The 20,308-nt window shown below is 39.9% G+C and overlaps 3 protein-coding genes across 3 annotated transcripts; 2 read left to right on the forward strand and 1 right to left on the reverse strand.

Moving 5' to 3' along the window:
- Positions 1 to 2,988: 2,988 nt before the first annotated feature.
- On the forward strand, positions 2,989 to 7,959 carry imp3 (IMP U3 small nucleolar ribonucleoprotein 3). The gene is made up of 7 exons (XM_083927831.1): positions 2,989 to 3,175; positions 4,446 to 4,553; positions 5,263 to 5,337; positions 5,424 to 5,503; positions 5,655 to 5,706; positions 5,856 to 5,928; positions 6,405 to 7,959. Exons 1-7 carry the CDS (start codon positions 3,039 to 3,041, stop codon positions 6,429 to 6,431), a joined length of 552 nt encoding a protein of 183 aa, XP_083783957.1. The 5' UTR covers positions 2,989 to 3,038; the 3' UTR covers positions 6,432 to 7,959.
- A 175-nt stretch (positions 7,960 to 8,134) lies between these two features.
- sec22ba (SEC22 homolog B, vesicle trafficking protein a) lies at positions 8,135 to 11,617 on the reverse strand. The gene is made up of 5 exons (XM_083927829.1): positions 11,473 to 11,617; positions 9,604 to 9,713; positions 9,279 to 9,439; positions 9,029 to 9,175; positions 8,135 to 8,486 (listed from the first exon to the last, which is right to left on the reverse strand). The coding sequence occupies exons 1-5, from the start codon at positions 11,545 to 11,547 to the stop codon at positions 8,332 to 8,334; spliced, it is 648 nt and encodes a 215-aa protein (XP_083783955.1). The 5' UTR covers positions 11,548 to 11,617; the 3' UTR covers positions 8,135 to 8,331.
- A 322-nt stretch (positions 11,618 to 11,939) lies between these two features.
- LOC310957329 (uncharacterized protein C1orf21 homolog) lies at positions 11,940 to 19,511 on the forward strand. The gene is made up of 6 exons (XM_083927833.1): positions 11,940 to 12,055; positions 13,430 to 13,571; positions 15,057 to 15,136; positions 16,495 to 16,565; positions 16,681 to 16,744; positions 18,555 to 19,511. The coding sequence occupies exons 2-6, from the start codon at positions 13,481 to 13,483 to the stop codon at positions 18,591 to 18,593; spliced, it is 345 nt and encodes a 114-aa protein (XP_083783959.1). The 5' UTR covers positions 11,940 to 12,055; positions 13,430 to 13,480; the 3' UTR covers positions 18,594 to 19,511.
- The last annotated feature ends 797 nt before the right edge of the window (positions 19,512 to 20,308 follow it).

Here is a 20,308-nt window from a genome sequence, read left to right on the forward strand (position 1 = left end):
TGAGTGCCCTTCTGCCAGTCTGGAGCCTCCATGGTTGTAAAAGTGTTGCTAAAGTGCCCTTTAGCAACACTATATTGAGTTCCCTTTAGGTGCCCCTTCATACAATAAATGATATGCCCTCTAAAGCAAGAATATGGAAAACCGTTGTGGTTAACTAATGAGGTGCAGTCGTTCCTCTCTTTGGTAGCCAGCGAAAGGGGAATGTGAAAGAGGCGTTGCTTTAATGTGGCGTCGCTACGACGAACAGCTACATCGAGTGGTACTTAAATCTGCTATGAATAACGAAGCAAAAAGCGAATTAAGAGTATGCCCGTAGTGGAAAAGCGATTCAGATACTATCCTAATCTTAATCAAGGATGAGGATTATTTCATCATACATGATGCCTTGTAGCTTTTTGCGTGCTGGTGGGGGCCCATGTTGTGCAGAATTGCCCTTTTTATTTTTGCGCCCCTGCCCTTCAAACAGTCTGAATCCGCCACTGAGTGAAATCCTCTCATGATAATGAAAATCTAATGTGACATATTTTGAGTTTATATTTTGCACTAAAGTTGTTAATAAAACTACTATGTCATGATTGACGACGGAGAATACACGGAGGGGACCCAAATGCAGACACGGAACTCAGGAGACGGTATTAACAAATTTAATAAAACTTATTTACAAAAAGGTGCACTAACACAAAGGAAAAACACGAAGAACTAGATACAAACTGACGAGATGAGTGGACACAAAAGGAACAGGTACACAGAGAGACATCAGGGTAGGTAGAGGGTATGATCCGGCACTGAGTGAGGCTCAGTACCGGGTTAATATACAGGAAAACAAACTCAAACCAGAAAACAGAAAGAAAGCACATACAGAAAAACGCTGACAGAGGGAGACAAAAACAACGATTAAAGAGGAGCGGGAGAGACTGTCCAGAATCACAACATACTAATCTGTATTTTTACATATTAAATACTCGCAGGAATATACAAAAATAAGCTTTACCGCGTAGATAGAAGCTTTTGGCCGCATCATCCAGCACTAAGCCAACATACCTCATGGTTATTGCTTTTTATACTTCTGATAATAAAGTAGAGTGGATCAAACTGTCCCTGAAGGGGTCTTGACAGTTTAAAATAAAGAAAGAAAGTAAAGAAGCAACATGAGGTGCAGACTACAGAGCTAAAACAGATGTCCCTGCAGACATTAACTTAGTTCAGTAAGAAATGCTGCCACACTTTCAACACTGTTATCACTTATCGCTCCTTATCACTTATTTAGTTTGTGCTCATTTTATTTCAATATGCTGCTAAACTGCACACTGCGTATTGATGTATATATGTCAGCATATCAGTTCAGTTCAGTTCAGTTTATTTTCAGACATTTCATGCCAAACACAAAAAAAAAATTCATAAGGTCTGAAAAAAGGGAATAGGCAGAAGCTAAAGCTTATAACGCCTACCCTTTAAAATACATAAACTTAGGTAGCTGCTACACACAGGTCAAAAGGTTTAACCACAGTGTCTGTTGCACTCTGTCACATTTAGTTAATTGTTTGATTTATTTTATGTTAGCTTTATTTGTATTTGATTTATGTTAGCTGATTTTAACTCTGACCCTTTCCCCTCTTTGTATTGAAACTGTTGCACATAAATAAAGCTTCTTGAATCTTGAATCTAGATCATTTAACATCTCATCTGCTCCTTACCAGTCCAACTTCTCCTCTCCGTGTCTGAAAGAGCTCCTTCTCAAACTCTCCATCACACAATGACTTACCTGTCGGGCTGGATCTCAGCTGAGGACGTGGATGAAAGTGTCCGGACACTCATTCGCTGGATAATCTTCTCATTTCGCTCCTCGCGTACTTTAATACTAAATAAACTAAACTTATAAAGTTGGTCTTACCGCTACTTAAAGTCAAACTACGTCCAGGACACAGGCAAAGGTCTCAGTGCAGCCTGAAGCTTCATGCAGCCGGGGTGTCCTTCTCTGTCAGCACACAGACCAAAGCACCGGTCACATAATGTCCTCCAAGGGTTTGGGGACTCCTGCTGGAGAATCACTTTTTATTTGCTGTGTTTTTGTAAAGTTAAGTTATTTTTGATGAATGCTGTGATAATAAAAGGGAATGTTCTGATACTTTCTGAAGTCCCAATATGCTAAATATAGGCTATCTATTAAAAATCCGATGAATTTGGCTTTATACAAATAGCCTTTGATAAAGGATATTTCCTTTTAATATCCACTGGTTTGCACTCAGTTCATTAAGCCTTAATACTGTATTTATGTGTGACTACTCTTGTTTGTAGGTAGAAATTCTCGTATGCTACAAAAACAAAACAATCGAAATTGAAAAGTGACAATGATGCAAGACACATAAAAGCCAGCAGAGAAATTAAAGTTTTCTTTCTTTCGTTATATTTGATATTTTTTTCTTTATTGACGTTAGTTGATGTTTAGAGCTTATCTAATGTATATATATATATATATTTAAATACTTTCTCTATAGCGTAATACAATGATGCCTGGATTTGTGTTTTGGTTGTTTGGATTTTCTAAATAAAGTTTGAAAATAACAAAACATTTGTAATATTGTCAGAAGATATTTTTGAGACACGCAAAGGGAAAATACCGTGGATTTAATGGTAATAATCATACTATTAAAGGGGAAACATTTAATTTATTTCCTGCATGTTGGTTTAGTTTCATAATGAAAAAATAGAAATAGAAATGCGATGACACTTGTTTTTTTTTTTTGGATAATAGAATATTATGACTTACAAACAAGGTCCTAGCCCTTAATTAATTTATTATAATTTTTTTATTTTACGCGGATGTTCCTCTGGATGTTTAATAAATGTTTTTCATGAAATAAAATATAAAAGATTGGCGCTAGATGACGCTGTAGTCACGTTGACGTGCGTCCGTGCGTCAGACCTGATAGCGAAGAAGAAGAACACGTGTTTCCGGTGTTTCCCTGTCTTCGTCCTGCACGGGGAAGGAAGCATTTCTCTCGTTAGTACATTAAACTCATCCGGTGAAAGGTGTAACAATGGTCCGTAAGTTAAAGCACCATGAACAGAAGTTGTTGAAGAAGGTGGACTTCATCAACTGGGAGGTGGACAACAACCTGCACGAGGTCAAAGTGCTACGGAGGTATCACATCGAGAAGAGGGAGGACTACACCAAGTAAGACCTGCATCTTTATCTCTAATAAAGCCTGTGATTAAAAAACTGGATACAACCGCGCTGTGCTGCTGTCTTTGATATAGTGTTAAAGCCTGGATACTTCAGCCAATACACGAGGCAAAACACTCTTATTTTGAGCTGAAGTTGACTTTCAAAATGAGTTTCAACTCTAAATATAAATGTATTCATTTATTTATTTCAGCATTTAAATATTTATTTCTGTATTATTTATTTTTACATTTATTTATATATTTATTTATGAATGTTTATTTATTCAATAAATATAAAAAGATTGGCGCTAGATTCATTGAGACAAATTAAGTCATGTATAATCTTCCATACTTATATCTTGTATTTGAAAATTTCATGTCGTGTCAGTAACTATGTAAAATAAGTAAAGTAATGCATAAACACACACACACATACACACACACACACACACACACACACACACACACACACACATATATATATATATATATTTATTTATTTATAAAGAAATGACAGAATAAAAGAAAAAAACAAATGAATGCTTTACATTTCTTTCTACATTTCTGTTCACCTATATTTATTTATTTCGGTGTCCATATGTTAATGTGCTAGGATGTCCCATTTATTCCTGTATTTATTCATACATTTATTAATTAATTTATTTATTCATACATTTATTTATTAATTTATGAATTTATTTATAATATATATAATTTAAGAGCTGATAACGCCTACTTAAACCTTTAGTTTAATAGTATAATTTGAGTAAATCAGTCTGTGAAACTCGGCTGACTAGTGAATAGCGTGGACATAGAAAACCAAATTATTTTTTATAGCAGTGTATAGTAAAAGTTCCCTGTGGAATTCAGTTGCTAGGCAACAGTCTGGGCCCTTGTTAACCCCTGTCAGTTGATGTCACAGTCACTGCAACAGGATATAAATTGGGACACATTTGGGATGTTTTCTCTCTGTAATATGGACTCAATCAGAAACAATCTGTTCTTTGAACATTATAACAGTACTTTTGTACATATTACTATTGTAAATATATATATATATATACTACAGTGTATATATATATATATATATATATATACTGTTTTATATTTCTGTTTTTCCAGATATGTAGTCTGTCAGTATGTATATCTTTTGTGGTTTGTATAGCTGGAGTTTGTAATGAAAATAATTTCCCCCTGGGATTATTAAAGTATTTCTGATTCTGTTTTATGTTTATGTAGCTGTGAAAGGATCTGTGGTGTTCATGTCTCCTGTGTCTCAGGTACAACAAGCTGAGTCGTAACATCAGAGACCTGGCCCAGAAAATCAGAGACCTGGATGAAAAAGATGGCTTCAGAGCTCAGAGCACACATCAACTGCTGGAAAAACTGTGAGTTTCTCAGTGTCATATGTTTTGCCCTTGACAGAATCGTCTATCTAATAACTCATCACCTGGGGCCTGTATCACAAATTGAGAGAAGAGGGTGATCCAGCCCCCTCTCATCGGTCCCTTTAACTTGGGTTTCCCTGTATGTTGAAGATGGATCACCATGGCAACCTCGTTGAATGTCACTTTTCGTCGCCTGTCGCCTTTCACTTCATTTAAAGGTCCTGAATTGTAAAATTGATTTCTTTGCCTTTTTTAATTTATTTATTTATCATTAAACAGCTCGAGGTGCGATATAAATACTGTGAAAGTGTCAAACTCAATCTACAGAGAAATGCACACAGCCCGTTTTCAGAAACTGAGCCTGTAAACGAGCCGTCAGGACTTCTGTACGTTTAAAGATGCCTCAACTGACTACATTTAAGTAGAAAGTGCCGTTACACTGATGTTACAGTCATTCCCCAGACCTGGAGAGTGAATACAGGTATAATTAGACAGACAGTATGAGAAAAATAAGATGTTTTTTGAACATTAAAGCATGTAAATATGTCCTAGTAGAAACCCAAAATACAAGAACGAACCTGAAAATTAGCCATATATATCTTAAACTTGAACTTTCTTTACGATCCAGGCTCCTCTACTGACATACAGTGGTGTTTGTTTGTCCTTTGTTGTTTTTCTCACTGTTCCTTTTCTTGTTTCTTCACATAAGGTACAGTATCGGTCTCATGCCCACCAAACAGAACCTGTCCCTCACAGAGAAAGTCACCGCTTCTTCTTTCTGCAGGTAAATCATCCCACAAACATCTTCTACCCTAACTGAGTGCTTGAATCACTAGTCTGTCGTTTAATTCACGGGTGCGATTCCTGCAGGAGGAGGCTGCCCAGCATCATGCTGAACCTTCGCATGGCTCAGAACCTGAAGACCGCCATCACCTTCATCGAACAAGGACGTATCCTTCATTAATGCGTTATTGCAAGAGTTTCTTTTCTTGGGAGAGAAGTTTCATGTCTCGGATTTCCTTGGGAAGATTTGGTTAATTTAATCTACGTCAAAGCCAGGGGAGAAATTGTTTTGCAGCATTGACCTTGACTCAGTCTCAGATGTGCGTGTTGGTCCAGACATCGTCACAGACCCAGCATTTCTTGTCACAAGGTCAGAGCACACATGATGTTTTGTCTTCTCATGATTTGTTGTGGACCACTTTATGTCACAAAAGGCCTTTCACACATCAGCATTATAGATATGTGTGAAAAGTGTCTCAAATGGTCAAATATTGACACTATTACTGTGACTTTTTACAGAAATATGGAAGATTTTGTCACTTGGGTGGATTCCTCCAAGATAAAGCAGCATGTCATGAACTATAACGATGAGGTGAGTGAGTTTTCAGGACAGGTGGTTTTTTCTTCAACAGGTGGTTTCGTAACGTATTAAAAATAGTTTTATTTTTCACAAATTTAAATGTTTCTGAAAACATACATTAATATCAATCCAACATATAAAAGGTGTCACTGTGACCACAGGTATGTTTAACATTTATACAAGGTGTATAAATATATAAATATGTCAATAGTGATTATTTAATAGCTTATTGTATGCACCAAATGAAGGTTTGTGTATAGACAGTCATTGTAGGCCCAGTTCAATATGTAATTCAGTTTAAAACAGTATATGTATTAGGGGTAAAATAGTAATCTAAAACATGCTTTAATACCCATGTTTAAATGCAAATGATGTGGTGTTTGAAACCTTCAAGTGTCATTAATCATTCTCCTGGGCTACAGCATAATTCTGTTATAATACTCCTTAGACGGTGCATAATACTTATACAACCCGCGTTTCTTTTGCAGAGGGACGACTTTGATCTGGTGGCATAGGTCTGTGCCGAACATCCATTCATCACCCTGGAGGACAGGAAAAGGAAACGGACTCTTCTCTTGAAACTGTGCTGTGAATCCCTCGACAACCGTGGACACAGCAGCTCCAGTCTCATACCAACTTGGAAACTCTGGCGAGAGAATAAGCGCTCTCACCTCCTCACCAATAATAACTGAAGTTTCATCTGGGCGAGGACAGGGGGAGCACACTTTCAGGCTTAACATTGTCCACCGAACACCTCTAACTAAAGTCTGATCTAATCTATTGACAGTTAACCATCATCTGAGACTGTATTGCTGCCTGTTGATATCATCACCAGCAGCACAAGAGCAGAGTCTCAGTTGTTTCCCCCTCATGTTTCCAGCAGAGCCACTTCAACACTGGCTGTCTTCACCCTGGCTGAGCAGCTTCCAGAGTTGCGTAGGTGACCTGTTTTCTCTTGTACGTCCACATTGGCTTTGCTCTGCATAATGCATTCTTTGTGTGAACATGAGTGTGTGTGTGTGTGTGTGTGTGTGTGTGTGTTTTAGGGATGTCACGATTATTGTCAGAGGAAATATCACGGTTTCACGATTATTAATCAGGTAATTTTTTATTCGACACTGTGGAAGCAAAAAGACACGGATTCTTTTGGTCCTGCACATTAAACATGTCAACCTTCTTTATATTGAAAACAGAGGTTTCTACGCATACTCATAGAACTGGAGTTACATCCAGGTAACTACTACGTATCCCTGCAAGAGTCAGAATGTAAACAGAAACTTGTGAACTACTCCACTTGAAGTGTGGACCCTTTGCAGCCATTTTTACACGGCGCGCTTTACAAATTGGATATCCACCTTCTAAAACAACTCCCTGGTAGGTATCCAAAAGGTATCCCAAAGCTGCCTTGTCGGTTCCAGCCAACATCTTTACAGCTCTTGAGGTTACTGTAGTGACGACTCTCACACAAAACCGGCGCGCGCACACACTTGTTACGTGACCCACAAAAGGAGATTTCCCAGCGCACACACACACACACAACTTGACTCGCAAGATCATTTTTCATCAATGCAGGAATCAGGACATTCAACATAGATCTCATAGCTTCCACAGTTGTTAAGTTTATGAAACCGTGGCGTTGTGTAAACGTTATGGCAAAATCGGTTTATCGTGACATCTCTAGTGTGCGTGTGACCATGGAAGTGCTGGTTTTTGAGTATATGAAAAAGATCTATACACTATTAAAAGCCTTTGTCAGGTTTTAAAACAAAGTCTGACCAAGATCAGTTGGATTGAAACGTTGATTCAGTGTGTGGATCGTTTGTCTGATTATTGCCTTTGTTCCAGCACATGTAAAAGTTTTTGGGACGTGCACAGCGTTTGTTTTTGTTATTAAAGTGTGTATATACCATAAAGAGGACTGTAGCTGTCTGTTATTACCATAACTTGTCATAAATACAGCTATGAAATAGAAGCCACACTTTGATAAATATTTAATATTTCCAATAAGACTTTGCTACAATGTAAACTTTGAACAATAAACATTCTTTTGTCACAACATGTGTTAAGACTTTTCACAACACCTCTGCATATTCATACATGGGTTCTCCTTAATGCTGAAACTCTGAACAAAACCCCTATACCATATAAGAAATGTTAATTTATCAACACCCTGCTCTATATTCCAGTAAACAGAGGTACACAAACTCCCCGCGAATCATTTGCTTCCATACATAGAAGTCCCACCACACCTTTGGCTCAGTTTATACTGTACACATGACACAAGTCAAGAGGATAGACCGTATGATCCCTTTAAGGCACCCTGGTTTAAACAAATGTAACAGGATCACTTTAAATGCTTGCTTTTCAGAATGCAACCCCCTCTCACTTGTGTCATAGTCCTTGTTTGCGAGTCGTTTAGAGCCACCAGAAACGCACATAGATGATGAGCGTGATGAAGAACACTGACACAGCAGCCACCTTGGCGTATGTGGAGCGCGTGTTGAGGTATTTGGCATCACTGCGGTACTTCTTCGAGAGGCCGGACAGATTGCTGGCTTTTGTGTCTAGAGCTGAGGGAAATGGAAGTATCGAGATGAGTTGGACCTTTATTAAGCAATGACACAGCAGCAGTATTTACTAAGTACTGTGAGAAAAGGAGGGAGAGATTTATATATATAGAATTTCATCTGAAACACAGACACAAACTGCCCACACATTTTACAGTGAAGTCTACCCCTGACATAGACACAAAACTAAAAAATGCCGTAGTCACAGCAACAGTGTTACAGCTACAAAAAAGCAGATCTACAGTCAGATTTACTGCCCAAGACTACACAAAAAAACTGGCAAAATCAACTGTGTGTTTGTATGTTTTTCTGTAGCAGCACTGTGTGCAGGTTGTTAATTGGGGGGGGGGGGGGGGGGGGGGGGGTTATCCTGTTATGCAAGTAAAGGACTCTTTTTTTTCTTTTTGTTGTGGTGCCATATTTTTATACTTGTATCAAAGTTTAAAATAGTGGCATTGTGACAACCGGAGTTCTTGGTATTTTGTCCCTCGTGTTCTGAGCAGGTAGCCTGGTGGCCAGGACTGTTTTTTTATTACCGTACTTACCAGAAAGAGATTCTCCTCTTTGCAGAACTTCCTCAATATTTGCCACCATAATCCTCTGGACGTCCTGTAGCTCTGTGTTGATGCTGCCAAAGTTCCTCCTCGCCCTGCTGTCCACGTATGACTTCTTTGTTTTCTGGATGTATGTGTCTGGAACATTGTAGGTATGACATGAGCTTTGTCAAGGATTTTTTTTTTTTTTTTCTGCAGAAAGTGAAAGACACAACATGCCTAGTATCGTAAATATTCTTACCAAACTCGATGAAAGAGTACGGCCTTGTTACCGTGGGAACTCTTCTTCCGTACTGGTCAGAGAACTCACCGTGGAGGTCTTCGAGATATGCAAAAGCCATCTTTTTGGGAAATGAAGCCTCGCAGAGGAAAAGGTAGCATACACCCTGTGCTATTAAATAGCTTAAAACGAAGAAAAACAAACAAAGTTCAGTCCAAAACAATGGTTATTTATAAAGATTTTGATGCCTGTTTAAATCAAACTAACTGAAATGAGTAACATGTGGAATTCTCCTCGGAATACAATTTTAACGAAGAGTAGCTACTTGGTGCTCGTGATAACTTACTGGAAGTTCATGTCCCCGGCCTCCAGGGTACAGCGGTCCGGACTCTGAGTGTTCAGTTTGCGGCACAGCTGCTTGGCCTGGCTCTGGTAGTGCTGGAGGTCTCTTCCTGACTGACAAAGATCAGGAAAAAAACAGGTTACCGTCAGAACTGCAATATGTAACGTATGGCAGCTGTACAATAATTGTGAATGTGAGCTGTATAGTTACTAATTTAAATGATCTCTGCCGCCTGGATAAAGTCAGAGCCACACAGAAAGACCAGGTCGTCTTATTTGATTCCCAACCTGTGTGTTATTTCTGAGTTTATAAATGTCTATAATGTCTATAGTGGTGGCTGTGGCTCAGTGACAGAGTGGGTCGTCCTCCATTTGAGAGATCGCGGTTCGATCCTTAGCTCCCCCGGTCCACACTGAACCCCGAATTGCTCCCTGTGCTGCGCATGGGTGTGTGAATGTGGTGTGAATGGTCAGATTAGTTGGTATGAAGATGTCCACCGCCATCTGTGTGAGTTTCAGTGTGAATGGGTGAATGGGGCCAAGTAGTGTGAAAGCGCCTTGAGTAGTCAGAAGACTAGAAAGGCGCTATATAAGTACAAGTCCATCTACACATGTCTACATGTATTTAATGTTGTGTATATATACAAAGACACATTGCTGATCAGGGGCATTAAAGCGTTACTCTACTCATATCAACATTTTTTAAATGACACACTTTAGTTTACAAATGAGTTTTTTTGGACTGAGTTGAATAATGGAACAATTAACGCCTGAAACCCTTTAGGAATAATTAATCAACTGTCCGGCATGCAAACACTTTGAATATTTTATTTTTATTTACACAATTAGTTTCAGTAAAATTAATTTACATACAGTGATGGACAGCACGTAAGGTTAACTAACTAACATATGTTATTGTTAACTGAAATTTCAAAATTGTAAATAAGTTGTGTTTTTTATTAAAATAAATTGCTTCTGGTTATATACCATACTCACTAATTTACTACAAAGAATCAAAATCAAGTCTTTATTCTTGTTTTTGGGAGGAGTACACTTTCATATAACAATAATAATAATAATAATAAGGGTACCTACATCTTTTTCCAAAGTCATATTTCATATTTCATATTTAAAGCATTTCAAGGTGCATTTTCTTGTGTTTCCAGCATTACAACTGTGGTAAACTACATAATTGTATACAGTGCATGCCATATACTTATTATTGCATTTGATTATCACATTACATTAGATGTTGCTGTGCTATAAACAACCAAAATTATGTTTCCGAGACAACTTTCTACAGAAGGAGTTATTTCTACAGATGAAAGCATCATAAAAAAGGGATTTTTCATGCAAAACGTCAGAATAAAAGCTGCTTTCAGTCTCTGAATATGGAGATATTCTTCCTCTGTTCTATATCATATATGCCATCCAATATAACCTAAACTTCAAGCACTTTATTTAAAACCCAAGCACTGTTCAAACCTTGAAAACACACTAAAATTCAAGTGTTTTCAAGGATTTCCAGCACCCGTACAAACCCTGAATAACAGTAATAACTATTATAACTACATTTATAATCATGTTTACAACGTGTTTCACAATAAAACTGATAAAAGCAAGCTTCAAAGCGCTTTACGATAAAACGTGACAAAGCAACCCAACAAGATAAAACAGTTAAAATAATTAAAAACATAAATAAGTTACAGCCGAACAATAAAAGTAAGTCCTAATAAGTTATGTACAAGAGGACACTGTGTTTGCCACAGCGATAAGCGAGCAGTGGGTAAATATCACATTTTTTGCATGGACTTTGGTGTGTGGTTGTGTTCACGCGCAGAGGATTTAAGGGGGCGCGAGCTTTCATTCAAACCTGTTCATCTTCCTGTATGGACGCCGCGAGCGGCAGTCCGTCCGCCACGCGAGCGATCATCGTGAGTGACGTCATATTGGTGGAGGTCACTGATCGGCGTTTTCAAGTGTCGATTTTTGTCACAGAAAAGTCAACTTTGAAGAACTTTTTTGTGTTCGCTGTCAACTCTGATGATGCAGACAAGAATGAGCTGAGCGGAAGATCCGGGTGCGCCGCTGAATTGGGTCCTACTGGCAACTGAAGAAACGCAACTTCGTAGTCAAATATCCATCACATAAAGAGGTAGGGTGCTTCAAAAAATAATGTGGATGTAGTGTGTTTTGTGCTACAATAAAAACAGTTTCATAAAAAACTAAATTTTAAATTTGCATTAGCTGTTGTTTAACTCGCTATTTTATCACTTTTAACAGAGTATCAGGACATGAGCTCCGACCAACCAGACAGCTGGCAGACGGACTGACTGCATCCCGACTGCTGATGCCTGAGTTGAGCCGAGAGGTGCAGATGCGATCTGTCTGGGTCCTCCGTCTGGAGTGAAGCCTCTCTGAACTACAACCAGAGGAACCATGGACAACCCAGGGAGGTAATTCTGCCCATTTGCTGTAGGTTTATTCTGCTAATGTTGGGTTCCGTGTGTGTGGGGGGATATCGCCTCGGCGTTTCCTGTTGGCCGCGGAATGGCTGCTCTTTTCGCACCTTCTTTTGTTATTATTTGTTTAAGGAACCCTGATCGCTATCCCCTCTCTCCGATGTTGTGAAATGAAACGATGGTTGAAATCTTTGCAGCTCAGAGGGAATGCATTTCCCTCTCACCTCTCTAGTTTCCTTTTTCTTTGCTTGCATACATGTGTATGAGGTAGCCCAGTAATGCACCGTGTATATGGAGTGCAGCTGCAGCTTTTAACAATCTAAATGTACAGATGTGAGCTGTGAGTGATGTGCGCGGATCTGCTGACTCTGCAGCTGGACTCTGCTGTGCGTTCAGTGTGTTTCGGATCAACCAAAACATATGGGGATTAATAACTTACATTTCCCCAGAGCCCAAATGCGAAACACCAGTGATTTGATGTTACACACCGTTATGTTAGCCATATTGCTGCGGGTCTCACCAGCCGATATCACGGTGGAGATGGGAGCACTTGTGCGCGCACACAGTTTAATCCTCTGAGCGCCACAGAAAACCCCCATTCACTAATAGAAATGACCCGACTTGGCACAGTGGCACCCTGAAAGGCCTTATTGTTGCGGTGCAGCTGGCACCGCCGTGCGCACGTTCTGATTGGTGTTTTCCCAGACCGGCGTGTGCATGATTCACAACCGGCTTATTTCACTGTCTTTTTTAAAGCCTGTGCGTTTTAATTCTAGGGTGGGGCGCTTCATGACTAATTGATTATGAAAAAAAATAGATATTCCCAAGCTGGGGTTCGGAGGAATCATCCCCCTGCGAAATGATGATGAAGAATCCTTTCCTCTAAGAGGCTTTTGGTAATTATAGTTACAAGGACCACACTCTCTAATAGGGCAGATGCTGCTCAGATGATTTCCCCAGAGACAAAATCTCAATCAGGACGACTGTCTGGGGCTGTTCTGCTCTGGGACTTTGCTCACAAAGTTTCTGAACTCCTGATCTTCACTTATTCAGTTCAATTCGGCTTTATTTACAGTGCGAAATCTTAACAAAAGGTATCTCAAGACACATATAAAGTAGGTCTAGACCACACTGTAGGGTTTACAGAGACCCAACAATTCCTGCATGAGCTGCAGCAAGTTGCACTATCTTATAATAAAAAATAATAATATGTATTTACAGTATTTATCCAGCAATCTTGTGCACACAGTTGTGATGAAAACATTCCTTTTAACAGGCAGGAACGTTGAACAGATCCAGCTCTATGTCTTGACCGGTTATCCAACATATATGACATATCTAACCACTCCCTCCTAACTGCCCCTCCAGGTGTGCTTGTAATGCTCAGGGGTGAGGAGGAGAGCATCTGAGGAGGAGGAGATGGGCTGCACCTCTGCAAAGCAGGTGTCTGCCGTGCCCAACGGTGAGGAGGGCCAGAATAAAGCCTACAGCAACGGGGACCTCCTCTCTGGTCAGCCTGTTTACCTTTATGTTCTTGCTTTAATTCAGGAGTACCTTTGTGACAAGGTTTATGAAGTGTTAACAGTATTGAATAGTGACCCCGATGCTCTCAGATGGCATCAAAGGTCAAAAGCATCAAACAGTTAAGGTGCTAACACCACTGATAAACCCAATCCTGTCTAGAGCTGCTACTAACAATTCATTTCACTATCAATTAATGTAGAAGTCACATTGTGCTGATTGTTTTTTGCTGAAAATGATCGAAAATGCCTGCCAACAATTTCTATTTCTCAGAGCCAGAGATGTCAGCTTCAAATGTCTTGTATTATCTTTCCAAGAGTCCAAAAGTCCAACATATCTCATTTACAATTGTGTTCATTTGCTCACGGAAGAAGCTGAAACCAGAAATTGATGTATAAAGTAACTCAAAACTATTGATCATCAATATTCAGATGATTTTGATTAAGCAACTTGAACATCTCTCTTTCTAAATATATTTATATATAAATATCTGAAGGGAAAATACGTCAAGGTATTGTATAAAATCATTTATAACCATTTAGGCATAGCTTTATGTGGTGATCATTTTAGGGCATTTCCACTGACCATGTGATTTACTGCACTCACTCCACATCTGAAACCCCAAATGAAACCAGGGACCTGGCTTAAACCAGCTTTCTGTTGAACTTTTGCCCGAACAAAAGCATTTCTACTATGAGCAGTCACTCCTGGAATCACACAAAACATGCAGTATGAACAATTTCATAGGTTTCATTTTAAGTTATTATATGAACTGGAGGCCAAATTGGACAGAAAAGATGTGCTGTGAAAGAAATAAGAAGAAGGAAATACTGTATATGCAAACTTCATTTTACAAAAACTTTCAAAGTGGTTAGCAATGATTCAAAGTTCTGGGATGAGCTTTGTTAACTGGCACGCCGTCAGATCCTAATAGACCTTTAATTATTGCTTTATTAAGCACAATTAAATACAGTTAGACCTGCACACGGTGCTACCAACATCTGTAAGACAAATGTTTATTGTCATAGGTACTAACTACGGAGGAATAAACTGACACCATCTGTGAGCTTCAATAAAAATGTACACAGCATTAATCTGATGTGTGATAACTGTGAGTCCATTATTATTCATCATAACTGTATTTCCATTTCCTCCTTTTCTAAATGCGTGGGAGCGAGATGAGGAGGGGCTCTGTGCATGTGTGAGAGAAAAGATTGAGAGGCAGAGAAAAGAGGAGAATCAGGCTGACAGCTCATGTGTTCGCAGCTCACCAACCATTGTTAAGAGAGGATTTAGTCTGGAGCGTGAGAACTCAAGCACATAATTACTTTGCCATGTACTGAACTGTGAGGAACTATTAACCCGGAGGATTGTGCAGATCGGGGCGGCTGTGAGTGTCGTCGTGCTTTGCTGTCCTGTATAAATCAGAGGAGACGTGCCCCTCTCTGCCTCTGTGTCTCCCTCTCTGTCACAGATGAGTACAAGATGAAAGGAGTGGAGAAAGTCAAGTACATCAGTGGAGAAGAGGGAGGCGTGGACGGCCAGGACAGCACAGTGCGTGGTTCTGTTGTCCTCCTTTGTTTTCTATTTTATGACTAAAATGGGACATTTACTGTTTATTATGATGGCTTTATATTTAGACACATTTGTTTTTTTACGAGGTCTGTGTTCAAACATCAGTGTATTAATGAGGAAAACTGTTTGTTTTAATGGTTTGTTATAGAGTGCTGCAGGAATGAGTCCTAAAACCCGGACGTGAGTTAGCATTTTTGCCAATGGTTTAGAAGAAGAAGAATTACTTTATTAATCCAGCAACAGGAAATTTGATTTTTTCACTCTATTATTATTCAGGTTACACACACACAGGCCCGGAATACACACACATGCACAAACAGGATCTATATACATGCAATTAATGGAGAGATGTTAGAGCGAGGGGGCTGCCAGTGACCAGCGTCACGAGCAGTTGGTATTCGGTGTCTCGGCAGTGCCCAGGAGATGAACTGGCACCTCTCCAGCCACCAGTCCACGCTCCATTCATGGTCCTCACAGGGACTCGAACAGGCGGCCCTCCGGTTCCCAGCCGATATCTCTTAAGCCCACAGGCTTAAGAGATATCTTTTTTCCCCCGCTTGTGAATTTTGAAGCTTATATGCATCTTTAAAAAAAGCTGTTTGCTAACAAGCGGCTAAATGAGACTACAAATGTCAGGTGAATCAGTTGGAAGCTAATGGCTTCTTAACTTTTTACTTCTTAAATCATAAAAGTTGGTAAAGATTATCTTGATGAGCAAAAAATATCACAAACTTTTGTTTGCCACAGAACTTATTTTCTGTAAAAATCCAAAATCCAATGAAAAAAATGCCATTATCATTTTGTCGAGGGGACCGGGGCGGTGCTAACTTCTGTGTGGGCCTACAAGAATACGTCATCCCTGCAGCACCCTATAAGGATGCACCGATCCGACCTTTTCTGTCTCCATAACGATATATCTGGGCTGATACCGAGAAGTATTTTTTAATAAGTATTTTTTAAGAGTGTAATCTGTTAATATAAAGTCATGTTTACATTGTCATGATAACATGTCATAATGACATAAGGCAACTGTGGAACTTGTGTATTTTCCATTCTGACACAAGACATAACACAACTTCTGGATCAGAGGGTTGATTTTTGTGTGTGTGTGTGTGTGTGTGTGTGTGTGTGTGTGTGTGTGTGTGTGTGTGTGTGTGTGTGTGTGTGTGTGTGTGTGTGTGTGTGTGTGTGTGTGTGTGTGTGTGTGTGTGTGTGTGTGTGTGTGTGTGTGTGTGTGTGTGTGTGTGCGTGCGTGCGTGCGTGCGTGCGTGCGTGCGTGCGTGCGTGCGTGCGTGCGTGCGTGCGTGCGCGCGTGTGCGCGTCCGTGCGTCCTGCAGGAGAAAAGTGCTCTCCTTGGTAGAAGTCAACACTTGGATGAAACAGGGTCCAATGGGAATGGAAAGATTCTGTAAGTGTCAACCGGCTGATGATGCTATTACTGCATCATTAATATGCATTTATTATATGTATTTTTCGTATTAGTCAGTTTGTCCCTAACCTGCTCATCGTGTTTATCTTTGCAGGAGCATCCACTCCTCAGAGAGTCAGCAAGAATTCTTCAGGATGTTGGATGAGAAAATTGAAAAAGTAAGAAAATGACACGGCATCATTGCAGCGTCACTTTTTGTCTGTGTTTTTGCAGAAAAGCTCCCTCTTAATGACATAATGGAGGTTAATCCTGTCACTGCAGCAAATCTGAGAGGACACAGCAGATGACACAGTGAAGCCTCAATCTGTCATGTCCTGTGCTTTCCTCTGCTGTGGTTATTTAAAGAAGTATTGTTGAAAACATGTTGTGCAACAGTGTGACTAAATCTGGTCAGGAGTGGTTAAGTTTAACTCTGCCTCCTTATGAGTTGTATTGTTTCATGGCATCAAGGGGCAGTTAAATTACATCCTGTGGATCAAAGTACAAGGCCTGTTGTATTCTGTACTTTTCTCATTGTGCCATGAAAATGTAACTGATTCTAGTAATGAGTTTTACGAGTGTATAAAGAGCTTATTCTTATTCTTATGTGACATGAAGCTCTATTGTCGTCTATAAAAACACACCTTTGAGTCACACTGTTGCACAGGGTGATATATTCCTTTCATTGCATAGAGCAGAAGCACAGTGCTGCTGTTGAAACACTCAGTAGTGCTGCAGTGCACCAATTGTGTATTTATCCGCTGCTCAAAACAGTCCCCAGCAAATGCACAATGAATTCTTGCTTAGTGATATTTGCCACATACAGTATGACCGTCCTATCTAACGTTGTGAAATGGCTGCAGGGCAGTGGTTTTAAAGAGCTGACCCTGGTGGCTGTTTAAATCCCGTCACTGTTGTGATTTGGGTGCAGTTTGACACGTTAACATTGTGAAACGGATGTTGAGGCAACAAAAACACTTAGTTAGGGTTAGAGAAGGAACATGGATTGGCTTAGAATGAGTCACGGACAGAAGTTGTTCACCTTAAGAAATGTCACCGTTGCTTTATGGTTTCACAAGGGCAACAAACACCAGTACCTGGGTGGAAGCCCTGCGTCTGTTTGACCCGTCCACCTCACCAACCTTCCCCCATACGTCGGAGTTTGGGGCTTAAACTACGTCACCTTACTTCCTCATTTAATGACTACTGCCCTGGAGATGGCCGCTTATCAACAAACGTAGATGTGGTTGTTATAAGCTGCTTGCATACGTGCCCTATACGGCCATTTTTAAAAACTAATTTTTACTTTCATGTCTTCAGGAGGAACAGGAGAGCCACAGACAGGGTGGGGAACTCAAAGTATTGAAAAAAAGACTATTATATGACTAATTGTCATTTGTTAAATATATATATGCGTGCACGCAGAGGAAGAGAGCAATGGCAATGGTGACAGGGCAACATTTCTCTAATTTATATGGAGATTATATGTAGTTGCATTTTTGCTACGGTTAATGTGTCCCTGTTCAATATCTGTGTGATAGCGCACAAAGAAGGACTTGATCTTTACAACAAACACCACAAATGGAAATAAGTCTTCTCCATTTTCTACAGTAGCTGAGTGTGATTTAAGGCCCTGCCTCTCATAGTGTTAAATAATCTAAGATTGATCCTTCCTGGAATAAACTGGTGTTTTTTTTTTTTTATCCCTAATTAAACTTCCTGTGCTGCATTAATCACATTTCAGTGTGATGTTGCAATATTGTTATATGATCATATTTGTTTATAACAAAATGACTTCCTGAAGGTTTTTGTTTTACACTTTAAAGGTCTGACGTAAATCATCTCAGTGGAACAGATTATTTGTTACTAATTAGAATATTTTACATGGGATTTTTTTAAATGCATTTGCCGTTGCATTAATTTCATCGGGCTAAGGAACATGAAATAAGAGGAAAATGTGTTGTTCACTAACTGCTGTTTTGTTTGCAGGGCCAGGACTACTGCTCAGAGGAGGAGGATATGACATAGCACTGTGGTCATGTATCCATCGATCCCAATATGGAAGAACTGTCATTGCAGTGTTACGTATGGACCGTACCATGTGTTACCGTGTGTGTGTGTGTGGGGGTAACTGTCCTTTGTATGTACACGCCTGAGAAAAATGGATTACTGACTTGAATCAAGCACCTTTTTACCCTCCTGCTCACGACCTTAGTTCCTGCTCATATATCAGCCGAGAGAGAGAACGGACGGCCCGAATCAAAGGTGGTCTAGTATTTTTTAAAGTTTTCAAAGTTCTCCGAAAAGGGAGAGAGCATTTAGTTTCCCCTTCCTTAACGAAGCCATTAAAGGACTACAGAGATCTTGGGATTTTAAGATACACTTGTTTTTCTTTTCCCTCCTTGGATACGCACTACAAAGTCAATATTATACGTGGCTGTCACCGGGACTTCCTATTGACATTTGAAACATTCAGACTCTTGCACATAATAAGTTTAAATACGACAGAAGCTCGTGGACGCTCAAGAGTGAAGATAATATCCCTATCTGCATCATTTTGATTATTTCCTCCTTGATCGTCTCCCTGAAAAGTCAACAGGTTGGAAACTTCCTGCATTCCAAGACACAGTATGAACCTCTTTTCTACAGTACGTTGGCCAGTACAGTGTGTTTGTCTGTCCATGTCTGTTTCTGCTATGATGTAGAGTATTTACGTTGAATAAGGCTCAGGGTTGAAGTGTTGTAATCTTTGTCTCATGTAGTCGAGTCCTTCCTCTTATTAAAGACACTGTTGCACCATTAAATAGACACTCGTGCACTCACGCAGCAGGGTTTCTGATGTCCCCTGCCTCCGCGTCTGTCCCGTGTTGAACCTACAGGGTGGACACTGCTACATTACATATACAAGTCTGATTATGTATTTTGCTCACCAGTGTTATGTTGTTGTGTTCAGTTTCTATGTTGATTTTTTGTTTTTATAGAAAAATAAAAAGTGTTTTCAGTAACTATAATGAATCATATTGTCAACAATATTCTCATTAGAGCTGACAGTTGTGGTGTGATTCAAATTAATACCTCATTACTGCATTATCAAATCATGTAGGCGGTATCTGTTGTCCCCGGATGGCAATCAGGGCCCTGCCTCTGACTGGCTTCCCCAGATATTCTTACCCTAAACTTCAAGTTATACTTTTCCCATTTTATTCCTGGTTTGTGTCATGGCAATGTGGGCATTGTGTTCAGGTAAACGATGTTTGGCTTGTCTCTGTCCCAGCGAAAGAGGGAGCATCCGCAATATGCGGACATCCGCCCAATGACGCAAAATGACCCATTTGGATAAAAATGCGTGAAGTAATCCTTTTTATTAATCTCACTCCTCATGCTTAAACTTAACCAACCCAAGGCAACAAGTACTAGCCAATCACAGGCAGAGTAGAGCGTGTCATGCCTCCCCCATCCTAGGGGAAAAAAATTGGCTACATGTAAACACTGCCTTCTACCCCTGAAACATTTAAATTTGCTCTCCTGCTGCCTCTGGGCAGTAACTGTCCGAGCTCATTAACTATGTCATAAAATCCCCAAACCTCAATCGAATGGTACTATCAGTTATGAGCAGGCGTAACAGGATGACAACAGAGGTGCGCCGTCAAAGTCGTCACCTTGTTCATTGCACTGATTGGTCGTAGAGCTATCTGGTTACATGCAGTGTTATTCTGAAATGCATGCGTTGGTCCCGCCCCGCC

The sequence above is a fragment of the Echiichthys vipera genome, assembly GCF_963691815.1.
Source record: "Echiichthys vipera genome assembly, chromosome: 15".
NCBI classification, from domain to species: domain Eukaryota; kingdom Metazoa; phylum Chordata; class Actinopteri; order Perciformes; family Trachinidae; genus Echiichthys; species Echiichthys vipera.

Bases quoted from the DNA above. Each gene is read 5' to 3' on its own strand.
- imp3 (XM_083927831.1), top strand. From the start codon at position 3,039: ATGGTCCGTAAGTTAAAGCACCATGAACAGAAGTTGTTGAAGAAGGTG. The intron at 3,176-4,445 runs GTAAGACCTGCA...CCTGTGTCTCAG, and splicing joins AAGAGGGAGGACTACACCAA to GTACAACAAGCTGAGTCGTA. The intron at 5,338-5,423 runs GTAAATCATCCC...CGATTCCTGCAG, and splicing joins ACCGCTTCTTCTTTCTGCAG to GAGGAGGCTGCCCAGCATCA.
- sec22ba (XM_083927829.1), bottom strand. From the start codon at position 11,547: ATGACGTCACTCACGATGATCGCTCGCGTGGCGGACGGACTGCCGCTC. The intron at 9,176-9,278 runs GTAAGAATATTT...ACAATGTTCCAG, and splicing joins GTACTCTTTCATCGAGTTTG to ACACATACATCCAGAAAACA. The intron at 8,487-9,028 runs GTAAGTACGGTA...CATTTCCCTCAG, and splicing joins AAGAGGAGAATCTCTTTCTG to CTCTAGACACAAAAGCCAGC.
- LOC310957329 (XM_083927833.1), top strand. From the start codon at position 13,481: ATGGGCTGCACCTCTGCAAAGCAGGTGTCTGCCGTGCCCAACGGTGAG. The intron at 13,572-15,056 runs GTCAGCCTGTTT...TCTCTGTCACAG, and splicing joins CAACGGGGACCTCCTCTCTG to ATGAGTACAAGATGAAAGGA. The intron at 16,745-18,554 runs GTAAGAAAATGA...TTTTGTTTGCAG, and splicing joins TGGATGAGAAAATTGAAAAA to GGCCAGGACTACTGCTCAGA.